General features: G+C 46.1%; 2 protein-coding genes across 11 annotated transcripts in view; both read left to right on the top strand.

The window, feature by feature from the left end:
- Positions 1 to 10904, top strand: part of FRMD5 (FERM domain containing 5) — a 417439-nt gene extending 406535 nt beyond the window's left edge. For 4 of the 10 annotated variants that reach the window (XM_063596611.1, XM_003814960.6, XM_034938667.3 and 1 more), the window contains one exon: positions 7204 to 10904. In XM_063596611.1, coding sequence (XP_063452681.1) covers positions 7204 to 7781 — 578 coding nt within the window. In that variant the 3' untranslated portion in view covers positions 7782 to 10904. The remainder of the gene's footprint in view (positions 1 to 7203) is intronic. The other 6 variants (XM_008967836.4, XM_034938669.3, XM_008967837.5 and 3 more) reach the window with 3 other exon arrangements.
- Positions 2244 to 7190, top strand: LOC117976017 (peptidyl-prolyl cis-trans isomerase NIMA-interacting 4-like). Its single transcript, XM_055098372.3, has one exon. The coding sequence runs from the start codon at positions 5427 to 5429 to the stop codon at positions 5817 to 5819; it is 393 nt and encodes a 130-aa protein (XP_054954347.1). The 5' UTR covers positions 2244 to 5426; the 3' UTR covers positions 5820 to 7190.
- Positions 10905 to 12494: the final 1590 nt, after the last annotated feature.

Here is a 12494-nt window from a genome sequence, read left to right as displayed (position 1 = left end):
GAAGCTAATATGTGCGGAAGTACTTGAAAGAGACTAAAGCGTTTACAGGCCGGCAGCAAGCACAGTTCAGAGTTCTGATCAGGAAGCCAAGGTCTGACTAGGAGCTCTGCCATGCACTTTCTGGAACAGGTTGTTTTATCTCTGAGCCTAGTTCCCCCACTGCAGAACAGAGCTGGGTGTGGGAGAGTGCCTGTGGACTACCAAGTAGAATCGTTATGCAAAGAATAGAATTATGGATATATGACCATCATGAGACACAGCCTCCTGGTGTTTCCTCCCATCTTAGGCTGACCCGAAGAACTGAGCTTGGCTCTCACTGTCCCTCGGCTCTCTCCGTCCCTCTTTTGGGGTGTACATCTCAGGAAGTAGAATGAACTTCTCTGAGGAAACATAACTTTCTCCCCTCTGTGGCCTTTCTTTCCATCCCTCTGAGGCTGAAGCTAGAGGGTCCATCCCCATCCTCCACAGAGAGCTGGGACAGCTATCCTCCCAAACAAAAGGCTCACCCTAGGGAAGCTAGCACCATGCAGGATGTAAAACAGGAGAGGAGCCTTGTGCATGCCTACTTCCCAGAACAGGGAAGAATGTCCAGGAAACCAGCATTCCCAAAAGAGGGAGGGCTGAGGCTCTCTGTGTAGAGACAAAACTCACTGAGAGTTGCTGCCAAGTAGGGTTAGTAGAACAACTCAGAGGCGGGGAAAACAGTCCTTGTGATCCTGAGACATGCTGAGGCTGACTCAGGTCCCCATTCAGCTCTGGCTTTACCTCCAGCCTCCTCCTCCCATTGCAGCAGCAGGTTCCTTGTCCAAACTATTCCCCCTTGCTGCCAAATGCAAAGAGAGGTACAGTGGGGAGAGGCTGCTGAGGAGTATAGGCCCCCTAGGGCCAGGGCACTTCCTCAAAACCAGCCTCATAGAATGGCACACTTGGTAGGTTACAGCTCAGCAGACTTCCAGGTGCTTCTCACACCCTGTGCCCAAGGCTGCAAGTGGACAAACACAGCCTGTGGCCCTGGTCCCCAGCCCAGGACCCATTAGATGCAGCACAGCGCAGGTAAAACTGACCTGGCCCAAATGAACCTCACAGGCTCAGGGTGAGGAGAGGGAGATGGACATCAGGTTTGGATGTGGAAATAAATAAAAGATTGTAGCAATTAAATGGCTTTATCAGTACAGGGGCTACCAAGCCTGTGGAAGTAAAGAATGGATTAGTTTCCAGGAGGCGAGAGTTCAGGTGCAACGTCTTTCAAGAGGAGGGCTTGCCTTTAAAGGTCCTGACAGGCACTGCTGACCCTAACTGCCCACCCCAACCAGGGAGGGAGGGGCTGCAAGGGATGCGATGAGGGCCTCAGAAGAAGGGCACAACCAACAAAAACCCCAAGGAATTTAGAGGCATTTAAATTGGTTCATGCTCCACCAAAGACTGTCTTTTCTATAGTCCATTTGGCCCATTTAGTATCACAGAGACTACCCTCCTCCCACTTCAGAGCCACCCAGCCCCAAAGCTAGGCTGACCATGCAACTTGGCTGGCACCAGGGCAGGCCTGGACTATATATGGCCTGGATAAAGGCCAATGGCCTTGTAACTTTACATCCTGGATTTTCTGGGACGGTCTTGATTCCCCTTACCCTCTGGGATTGTTCTCTGCCCCCTCTGTCCCTTGCCCTCTGAGAGGTTGGAGCCCTTATCCAGGCCTCAGGGAAAGAGCTGCAGGCCAAGGAAGCATTACTTTTTATGGCTCTAAGTGCTTCTGACTAAATCCAGTCCCCTGATAACGGTGGCCTCTCAGAGCTGCTCCTTCCCTGCAGTTCAGCCTGATGTGAAGCTTGGGGAGGTGACCTTCTCCCTGCAACACGCGAGGCACTGCCAAGGGGCTGCTATGATATGGGATCTGCAGAAATCCTTTGTTCCTAGTTGGCTTTCCATCTTTGCCTCTCTGTATCTCTCCCTGCCTGGCTGGTTTCTCTGAAAAGATCAGCTGGTTTCCACTGAAGAAGTATTTGCCTTCCTGGGCCACCATGGGGAAGAGTCTGATTAAGATTCACACCAGAGTTCGGGTCCAGCTCCGGCTGACTAATCACTGCTTTCGGCCCCTAAGTGTGCGCATCCTGAGGATGGGGCCCCGGCTCCAGGGTAGGGTCCTGACTGCTGTGACCCCCGGGCAAGGGAATCAGCTGGAGCACTTCCAAGGTAAAAAAGACTCTCCTGTTTTGCTGTGCCACTTAGCGCAGATCCTTCCCACGGCACCCATCCCATCTATCCCAAAATAACAGGTTCGATGAAATGGCAGGACAGGTGGTGGCTTTTACAGCAGTGAAAACAGTTTCTAATATAGGACTAACCTGATTGGGAGGGTCACCTTACAGGTGACATCTTCTGTTAAGGGAGGAGACCAACTGATATTTACTGAGCAACTGTATTTGTCAGGCATTCTACTAGAAATGCACATCTAATTGGATGTGGTGGCTCATGCCTGTAATCCCAGCACTTTGGGAGGCTGAGATGGGCAGATCACTTGAGGTCAGGAGATCAGACCAGCCTGGCCAACATGGCGAAACCCCATCTCTACTAAAAATACAAAAATTAGCCGGGCATGGTGGTAGGCGCCTGTAATCCCAGCTACTCGCAGGGCTGAGGTGGGAGAATCACTTGAACCCGGGGGTCGGAGGCTGCAGTGAGCCGAGATTGCACCATTGCACTCCAGCCTGGGCAATGAGATGGAGTGAGATTCCATCTCAAAAAAAAAGAAAAAAAAAAAGAAATGCCTATCTATCCATTATCTTGTTTAATGAGAGCACCAACAGCTCCCAGTATGATGTGGCTCCAGGTGGTCCTCTGACATTTTCCTCTTCTGATATCACAGCATCTGCCTCTCCTTCCCCACAAGCTGAGGGGTGTAATCGTAGGTTAAGCTAAGCTTTTCATACTTTGAAAGATCCTGCAGTCAGAGCTGTCCTCATGAAGGGGCAGGCCTTTGAAAGGGTGGCAGGCGCCCTATGCAATGGGGCTGAGGACTGCCTGGGAAAGGAGCCAAGCAAGCAATATGCTGCAACCAGGGCCTTAAGGTTTCTGCTTTATCAGTGACCCATAACCTGTCCCAAGGTACATATTCCTCAAGCTGCATGTGCAAATGGGGACATCAGGGAGGAATACTGTGGAAGAGAGATCAGAGGAACAGCAAGAGCTCTAGAACAAGGGACAGAGACTCTTAATTTCAGGTTATTTCAAAACAGTTTCTCGGGCAATTAAGACCTAAATCTAAGGTAGATGCTGGCTGTTGATTTAATCCGTCCTGGCCCATGGTTCCATTCCGTGGAATCCGACTACAGTTAAGTCATCACTTAACAGCGTTGACAGGGTCTTTAGAAACTGCAACTTTAAGCAAAATGATGTACAATTAAACTTTTTTTTTTCTCATCAACATTATAACAAAATGGGGCTGGGCATGGTGGCTCACATCTGTAATCCCAGCACAAAAACCTGTCTCTACAAAAAATACAAAAATTAGCTAGGCGTGGTGGCACATGCCTGTAGTCCCAGCTACTCAGGAGGCTGAGGTGGGAGGATCACCTGAGCCTGGGAGGTCGAGGCTGCAGTGAGCCGTGATTGTACCACTGCACTCCAGTCTAGGCAATGGAGTAAGACTGTCTCAAAAAACTAAAGAACTTTAAAAAAATTATAACAAAATGATGCTGAAGAAAACATTGGAGGACCTGCTGTAACATCATTTGGCTTAAAGTCATGGTTTCCAGGAACCTGTTGACAACGTGAGGACTTAATAGATATCATCAGCAGGATCATGAACTAGAAAGCGGCTTGGATTCTATCCTTGGTTTTGCCATTAACTACCAACCACATGACTTCAGATAACCTCTTGCCCTCACTACCTTGTGGAGTTACTGAAAGATAAAATCAAAGTGCTTTAAAAAGATGAAAGCATTATACAAATTTAAGATTTTAGCACAGGGACAAAAAATACAGCTAAGACTATGAGGAGCTTCTGAAAGCAGAGATTGAGAGCTGTGGCAAATGTATGAGCCGTGAGGCAATGGGGAGCGTAACTAGATGGCAGGTGCCCTGCCTTTGCCCCCACCCTCTCTCCCCATTGTCCTACTCATTCATAACCCAGATTCCAGGGCTCATTCCTCTGGAGAATCCTTAACTGTGCCTGTGCCAAGATAGGCTCCACAAGGCTGGTCAGGCAGGCTGCCTGGGTGCAAACGGCCAAGCCATGAGGGAGCCAAGGAAGATGGGACACACTGCTTCTGAAAGGTTACTAACACCTTTTTAAGAGAGACCTTTGGACTGCTTCATGTCCTGGAAGAAGGGGAAAAAAGAGACCCTTTGGGCTTCTGGAGCTAGCCCTGAACCAAAAAACTCCCTAATCAACCTGACTTAGGTAAAACCTTTACTGAGCTGGGAATCTGGTTCAGTCTGGGATTGTCAGGGACTATTTCAGGGCAACAGAAGGGGACTGGCTTTTCTTGTCATAGGTCACAAAGGCAGAGAGAACCACACCAGCATCACCAAGATGGCCAGGAGTGGAAAATGCAGACATTGAGCCTAAAACAAGAAGCCATTTCCTTGGGAGCACTGCGATGGGGGCCGCGCTCACTCACTATATGCCCAAAGCCTCTGGCCTGGGTGGCTGCTGTTCAGTTGAGAGTGTAACCAGCTCCTGTTTTCCCTGCCAGGGCTTGAGTCCTGTGAGAACCTTGGAAAGAGAGAAGAGATAATGGGTAGTTTTAGGGGATAGAATACCCCTTCCTCCTACCAAATGTAAGAGAAATCCACCCCCCCAACAAGGTCTCAAACTGTTTTGTGCTCTGAAGTGTCTAAAGATAGGGGAGCTTTTCAGCCTATTCTAGACCCAGCTCCTTCTCAGAGGAAAAGAGAGGGAGCTGGCCAGGGACTACTCCCATGCCCCCTCAAGAAGAGCAGAGAGAGTTTCTACCCCATCATTCCACAAAGTCAGAACAGCTAGAACGGAGGCTGAAGAGACTGAGAGCAGCTGCAGAAATCCAAAAATATTGACCTTATAAGCTCAAGATGCTGTATGCTGGGTTTTTACAAGGATATTCGGTATTTGATGAAACCCAGTTAGGCAAGACATATTCCCCTTCTCCCCATTCCTACCTCTCTTTTATTAAAAATTTTATAGTTACAGTGTCTATGTTGCCCAGCCTGGTCTTGAACCCTTTGGCTCAAGTGATCCACCTGCCTTGGCCTCCCAAAGTGCTGGGATTACAGATGGGAGCCATCGTGTCTGGCCCATTCCTGCCTCTTAAAGCCCTCCACCCAACAGGCAGACTTGAGACTCAAACCGTGGTCCCAGCTCTGCATCAGGGGTAGTTTGGAATTCAGATTCTTTCAAACTGGGGTAAAAACCAGGCCCAGAGTTCAGAGTTCAACAACAAGCTTCCAAGATGCCGCCCAAAGGAAAAAGTGGTTCTGGAAAAGCGGGGAAAGGGGGTGCAGCCTCTGGGAGTGACAGTGCTGACAAGAAGGCTCAGGGTCCCAAAGGTGGTGGCAATGCAGTAAAGGTCAGACACATTCTATGGGAAAAACATGACAAAATCATGGAAGCCATGGAAAAGTTAAAGTCTGGGATGAGATTCAATGAAGTGGCCACACAATATAGTGAAGATAAAGCCAGGCAAGGGGGCGTCTTGGGTTGGATGACCAGAGGGTCCATGGTGGGACCATTTCAAGAAGCAGCATTTGCCTTGCCTATAAGTGGGATGGATAAGCCTGTGTTTACAGACCCAGCAGTTAAGACAAAATTTGGATATCATATTATGGTTGAAGGAAGAAAATAAAATCATATGAAAGACTGAAAGAAAAAAAAAAAAAAAAAAAAACTAGGCCCAGGACACCAAAGGCAAGAAAGGCAGAATCTTTAACAAATTAGGGGCTGGGTGCGGTGGCTCACACCTATAATCCCAGCACTTTGGGAGGCCAGGAGTTCTAGACCAGCCTGGCCAAAATGGCAAAACCCCGTCTCTACTCAAAATAAAAAAATTAGCTGGGTGTGGTGGCAGACACCTGTATTCCCAGCTACTCAGAAGGCTGAGACACAAGAATTGCTGGAACCCGGGAGGCAGAAGTTATAGTGAGCTGAGATTGCACCACTGCATTCGAACCTGGGCAACAGAGTAAGACTCCATCTCAAAACACACACAAACTAGGCCAAAACCATAAGCAAAAAGCAAAGAAAAACTCTTCTAAAATGGCCACTGTGATTTCTGTGCCTTCTCTTGTTTCATACATACATACATATATATATATATATATATTTTTTTTTTTTTTTTTTTTTTGAGACAGTCTTTCTCTGTTGCTCAGGCTGGAATGCAGTGGTGTGATCTTGGTTTACTGCAGCTTTGACCTCCCAGGCTCAAGCAATCTGCCCCCCTACAAAGTAGCTGGGACAAGAGGCATGCACTACCACACCTGGCTTCCTCCTCGCCCCGAGGCAGAGTCTTGCTCTGTCACCCAGGCTGGAGTGCAGTGGCACGATCTCTGCTAACTGCAACCTCCGCCTCCCAAGTTCAAGCAGTTCTCCTGCCTCCGCCTCCTGAGTAGCTGGGATTACAGGTGCCCGCCACCACACGTGGCTGATTTTTGTATTTTTAGTACAGACGGGGTTTCACATGTTGGCCAGGCTGGTCTCGAACTCCTTACCTCATGATCCGCCCGCCTTGGCCTCCCAAAGTGCTGGAATTACAGGCATGAGCCACCATGCCCAGCCTTTTTCTTTTTTTTAAGATGGAATCTCACTCACTCTGTTGCCGAGGATGGAGTGTAATAGTGCGATCTCAGCTCACTGCAACCTCCGCCTCCCGGGTTCAAGCGATTCTCCTGCTTCAGCCCACCAAGTAGCTGGGATTACAGGCATGTGCCACCAGGCCCGGCTAATTTTTGTATTTTTAGTTGAGATGGGGTTTCACCACGTTGGCCAGGCTGGTCTGGAACTCCTGACCTCAAGCGATCCACCCATCTCGGCCTCCCAAAGTGCTGAGATTACAGGTGTAAGCCACCACACCCAGCCTGTCGTCTTCTCGATATATCAAAATGGAGTGCAGTGGCTACTGCTGCTGGTCATGTGGGTGTGCAGAATGGTACCCAATAAAACACAATGGGTGCTACTGGAAAGCAAAGGGTGCATTGGGACACAGCCTACTCATGTTCCTTTTGCCTTTCTAGGCCTAGAGTCCTTACGGGACAGTGCCCATTCCACACCAGTGCGTTCCACTTCCCATGGGGACACCTTCCTGCCTCACGTGAGAAGCAGCCGGACAGATAGCAATGAGCGAGTAGCTGTGATTGCAGACGAGGCCTACAGCCCTGCAGACAGCGTGCTGCCCACCCCTGTGGCTGAGCACAGCCTGGAGCTGATGTTGCTTTCCCGGCAGATCAATGGAGCCACCTGCAGCATTGAGGAGGAGAAGGAATCTGAAGCCAGCACCCCAACTGCTACAGAGGTGGAGGCCCTTGGGGGAGAGCTGAGGGCCCTGTGTCAGGGGCACAGCGGGCCCGAGGAGGAACAGGTGAATAAGTTTGTTCTAAGTGTCCTCCGTTTGCTCCTTGTGACCATGGGACTCCTCTTTGTTTTGCTCCTCCTCCTGATCATCCTTACCGAGTCTGACCTTGACATTGCCTTTTTCCGTGATATCCGCCAGACCCCCGAGTTTGAACAATTCCACTATCAATACTTTTGTCCCCTCAGGCGATGGTTTGCCTGCAAAATCCGCTCAGTGGTGAGCCTGCTCATTGACACCTGAGAAGGCATGACTCCTCCCAAAAACTAGCCAGGTGGACCAAGGAGCCCGGCTACCCATTCCCAGCAATGGGACCCATCGCGGAACCATCGGCACATATACCAAGTCCTCCTCTCATGACTCAAAGTCCACTGCAGCCTAGGAGGGTGTTTCCCAGAAGAAGAAAGGGATAGGCTCATGCCCTGTCTAAACAAACTGGGAAAACTCATTTTCTTCAGAAGTTATTTCAAGAAAGGCTCAGCGACTCTGTTTCTCATCTTTCCAATTTGCAGGATAATTTTTGGTTTTGAATTTTGATTTTTCATAGATGATGTGTATTATTTTGAAGTATCAAATAAAAATAATTTATTTTACTATTACTGATTATTGCAGTAGTATCACCTAGCAGAGGGGACACTAGTTGAAAACTAGAGAGCTGCTGTCCTCTGTATTCTGCAGGAGCTTTTCCTGCTGGTGCCACTGGGTTCCAGTAGACTCATCACTGCAGCCTCAGCAGGGCAGGCCAGGGATCTGGACAATGGGGACTGTTTAGTTTTTTGTTTGTTTTTTTGCCAGCCAGAACTTTTAAAAAAGTAAACATCCATGTAGAATGATTAAATGGAAAGTTGCTTCTTATGATGGTCTGAGTTGGATTTTCTTTTCCTTTTGTTTTTTCAAATCTGAGCAGAGTGGGCATCTGAAGGGACCACCGCTACAGCAACAGCAGCAGCAGGGGTGGGGTAAGTCTGTCCCCTTAGTCTAGAGCCTAGTGGGCATCACCATAGTTTTGTATAATGAAACTAGACTTAACGTGATTTTTTTTTCCGAAGAACCTCAAGACTTTTATAGTGCTCCAGGGGCGTTAAACGAATTCAGTGGTACCAGAGATAGTTCTGTCAGAAATGTTGGACAAAGTGTAGTTAAGAGAAAGCAGAGTTAAGTTACCTGAGAGACTGTTGAGATTTGGATAGCAGTGCTTATTTTATATACACCCCCTTGACCCAAAGACTATTTCAATTTATATTTTAACAACGAAATGTTATTTTCTTAACAATTCATATTTTGTTTTTACTTTATGGATTAAGAAAATAGAGCCTGATGAACTAAACGATGCAAGAAAGAAACTGATCCTGAGAATGAAAAGCTTCAGAAAATAGAATTCCAAGATCAACAGCCTTAGAAGGGACCAGGAAAAGAATCTTTTAAAATAGATTTCTAAGAGATGCCTACAAAACACAGAATGTGACCGTGGCAGAGACCAACACTTAGATGTAGAAATGCTGCCCCCTAGGGTCATCCTCTGCATAAGTTCTAGGAAAGCATCACCATCCTTGCAGAGGGAAGTCCTCGAAGCACGCAGCACAGGCATATGAAGGGCAAGTGTGGGATCCTAGGCCCAAGCTCTTCAACTCTAAAACCAATCACACACAAGATCCTGTTTTCATCTCAGGGAGAGATTTCTAAGTCATCTGGGGCTTGAGGGCTTATTTAAGGGTGGTCAATGGACATATTCCTGGACCCACACAAAAGTAGAGCAGCTGCTGATACCCTAATTGGACAGCCCCAAATGCAGAACAGAACAAGTCACTTGTAGACTTGACCTCCCCTATTTTGTCCCCTGAGATGGTAGAACCATGTCCATGTTTACAATATGACAACTGTGGAATAATTGGGGTTCTTAGGGAGAGATTTGTATAATTTTAAAGACATCCTTTCATCTGGACCAGAGGTCAATCAACTTATGTCAAGTGCTACACAGTAAATATTTTGGTTTAGCACGCCATACTCTGTCACAACTGCTCAATTCTGCCATCACAGCACAAAAACAGCCATAGATAATTTGTAAATGAAGGAACATGGCTGTGTTCCAATAAAACTTTATGAAAACAGTGAGCTGAATTTGGCCTACAGGCCATAATACGCCAATCCTGCTCTAGACAATAAAACTGATCCTTACCAGTATGTTAGCAGAAGAGGGTCAGTCAGCTCTGTTTCCATGCCTGACATGTATCAAAGATCTGGGACCTCTTCCCAGGGGAGGCACCAGCGTTGCTTGTTTAAAGGGTGCTTAAACAACTAACCAGCAAAGAGATGTCTGATGCCAAATGGGCAAGATCAAATACTGGAATGCTAAAACACAGCTGGAATCTAAGAAGGGAAGAGGGCTTCTCTGACCATTTTCATACCAGCAACAATTTAGGCGGAATTATAAACATCTATTTATCGAGTGACAATACAAACCGAAGGAGATCCTAGTAGAGATTAGGGGTCAGTTAAAATCAACTAGCCACTGCCACTTGTCATCTACATAGCAAAGGCTTTATTTAGCACAGGACTAACGTGAAAAGTAGACCCAGAGATGAAAAGGCTGTCAGGAGACAGGGGGCTGGTGTCCACCTGGTATCTACTGTCTTATGCAACATAGAAGATTACCTTTTAGTGTAGTGCTCCTACCTCAGTTTGTAGAATCTGGTGTTTCTATGCAGTGAGTGATAGCCTCAACTCTGACCTTTCATATTCACATTAGAGACAGATGCAGTATTCCATATCCTAGTATGTTCCTTGTGTCTAGAGTTCTAACAGTACAGTAGTCTATGCCATTTCTAACAGCTAAATTTTGCTCTGTAAACAGAAACTTTAGGGTTGTTTTTTTCCAGGGCTCATCCCAGAAAATATGGATAGAAAAGTTTCCTTCAGTTTGCTTTTCAAATAGTGCTTGAATAATAAACCTCCTTTGATTGGTGACTAGTCTTTTTTGGTATATCTCCACCTTTAAAAATTGTTCAAGTTTTTAACCTGGTTATACTGTGTTCTAACATGTCTCTCATTTTCTCTCAAAATTATTTTATCTCATTGTAGAAAAAGCAATGGTTTTCATAGCTTCATCTATCAGGAAATAAAACTCTTACTAAAGAATAGCATACTGCATCTTTAAGCAGTAGAGGGTAAACTACCTGCAAATGTGAATTTCTTAGATACATTTAAAAATATATAGTTGTTAACCTTCTGTGTGCCAAAAACTCTTAAGTTACATTTTCCTTCAAAGCAATGTACTTTTTTCTACATATGCAGTATGTAGTTAGCATAAAATCATTGGTGCCATGAAGATTATTTTTAAACTTAAATAAATATTTAAATATCATGGAAGAGTGGGCTCTTTCTTTAATAATAGCCTGTCTTACTTTTCCTCCCTTAAAGTTACTAACACATAGATAAAAGGATACTGGTGGGATTTACACAGCTGACTACTATTCACTTGGATCATATAACATAATTATTTTGCTTGTATCCACCTATTATCCTTGTCCTTACCCCCAAATAAATACTGTTAGAAACTGAGAAGCGGCCAGGCACAGTGGCTCATGCCTGTAATCCCAGCACTTTGGGAGGCCAAGTCGGGAGGATCACGAGGTCAGGAGTTCAAGACCAGCCCGACCAACGTGGTGAAACCCCCGTCTCTACTAAAAATACAAAAATTAGCCAGGTGTGGTGGCGGGCGCCTGTAATTCCAGCTACTCAGGAGGCTAAGGCAGGAGAATCGCTTGAACCTGGGAGGCGGAGGTTGCAGTGAGCTGAGATCACACCACTACACTCCAGCCTGGGTGACAGAGCAAGACTCCACATCAAAAAAAACAAAAACAAAAACAAAAAAAACTGAGAAGCTATAAATGTAATAATTTTAAAGTGAATTGGATATTTTTCTGATGAGGAAAACCAAGAAGACTAAGTGATTTTCCCAAGATTACATAGTGGTAGAGTCCAAACTAGAACCCAGATTGTCCACCTTCTGGTCTGCTGTTCTTACTCAAGCCTGGAGTAAGTGGGAGCACAGAAAATACTTTCTAAGAAGGAACTACAATGATACCACCACCACATATTTACAAAATATATCCCTATAGCATTATCTCATCTGATTATGTAACCATCACTCTGTGGCTACAGAATTGGAAATGGTCTTCTAAATTCCATGAGGATAAGAGGTGACAATGGGGGCTTGGTCCACTGTGCTAGCTTCTTACCTAATCTTTGTCTTTTCAATTCTGCCTGCCCTCCACTCTCCCATTTCTGTTGCCAGATCATCCTCCTAAACACCAATCAGGCTATGTTACCTCCAAATTTCAGAGGTACCCACTACCTAAAAAATGCTATCTAGCACCCTATCCCCAGCGGAATTTTTTGTTTTTATGACATAAGATTTTGCTTGAAGTGATCCAAAGAGTAAAAAGCACAAGAAACACTGGACCTGGGTGGCTTCCCGTGGCCCTGCCGATTCACAGCAGCCTCCCTTCTGCTGACAGCTTATCAAGAACTACCTGTGCACACACCCCTGTAGGACTCTAGTCCCTACTCCCTCTGCTTTGGGTTCCTCTAGCACAATCTAGCTCCTCTGCACCTGAACACACTTTTGGTTTTAGCTCATGAACAGGTTTCCTCTTCAGACCCCTACGACCTGCTGATGGAATGGAGTAAAACAAGCAAAGCACCCTTTTAATAAATTTCCTCTTGCCCAGTTTCCATTTTGGGGAAAATGTATCATAAAATGTTTTGTTTTTCAGCTCTGTGTAATTGTACTAAATGTTATCTTCCTCATAAATTCTAACTTTTCATTTGAAAATCCAAGTATTTACAGCCAAATAAGTCAAAATACAATCTGCTGTCTTGGTATTTCTAGCCATCAACACCCTACTAAAAAGCAGGGGGAAATGTACTAAGTCAGAAACGACCGCCCAATAGGGC

The sequence above is a fragment of the Pan paniscus genome, chromosome 16 (genome assembly GCF_029289425.2).
Source record: "Pan paniscus chromosome 16, NHGRI_mPanPan1-v2.0_pri, whole genome shotgun sequence".
Classification (NCBI taxonomy): Eukaryota; Metazoa; Chordata; class Mammalia; order Primates; family Hominidae; genus Pan; species Pan paniscus.
Note: the sequence above shows the minus strand (reverse complement) of the source record. Positions and strands in the feature narration are given on the sequence as shown.

Bases quoted from the DNA above. Each gene is read 5' to 3' on its own strand.
- LOC117976017 (XM_055098372.3), top strand. From the start codon at position 5,427: ATGCCGCCCAAAGGAAAAAGTGGTTCTGGAAAAGCGGGGAAAGGGGGT.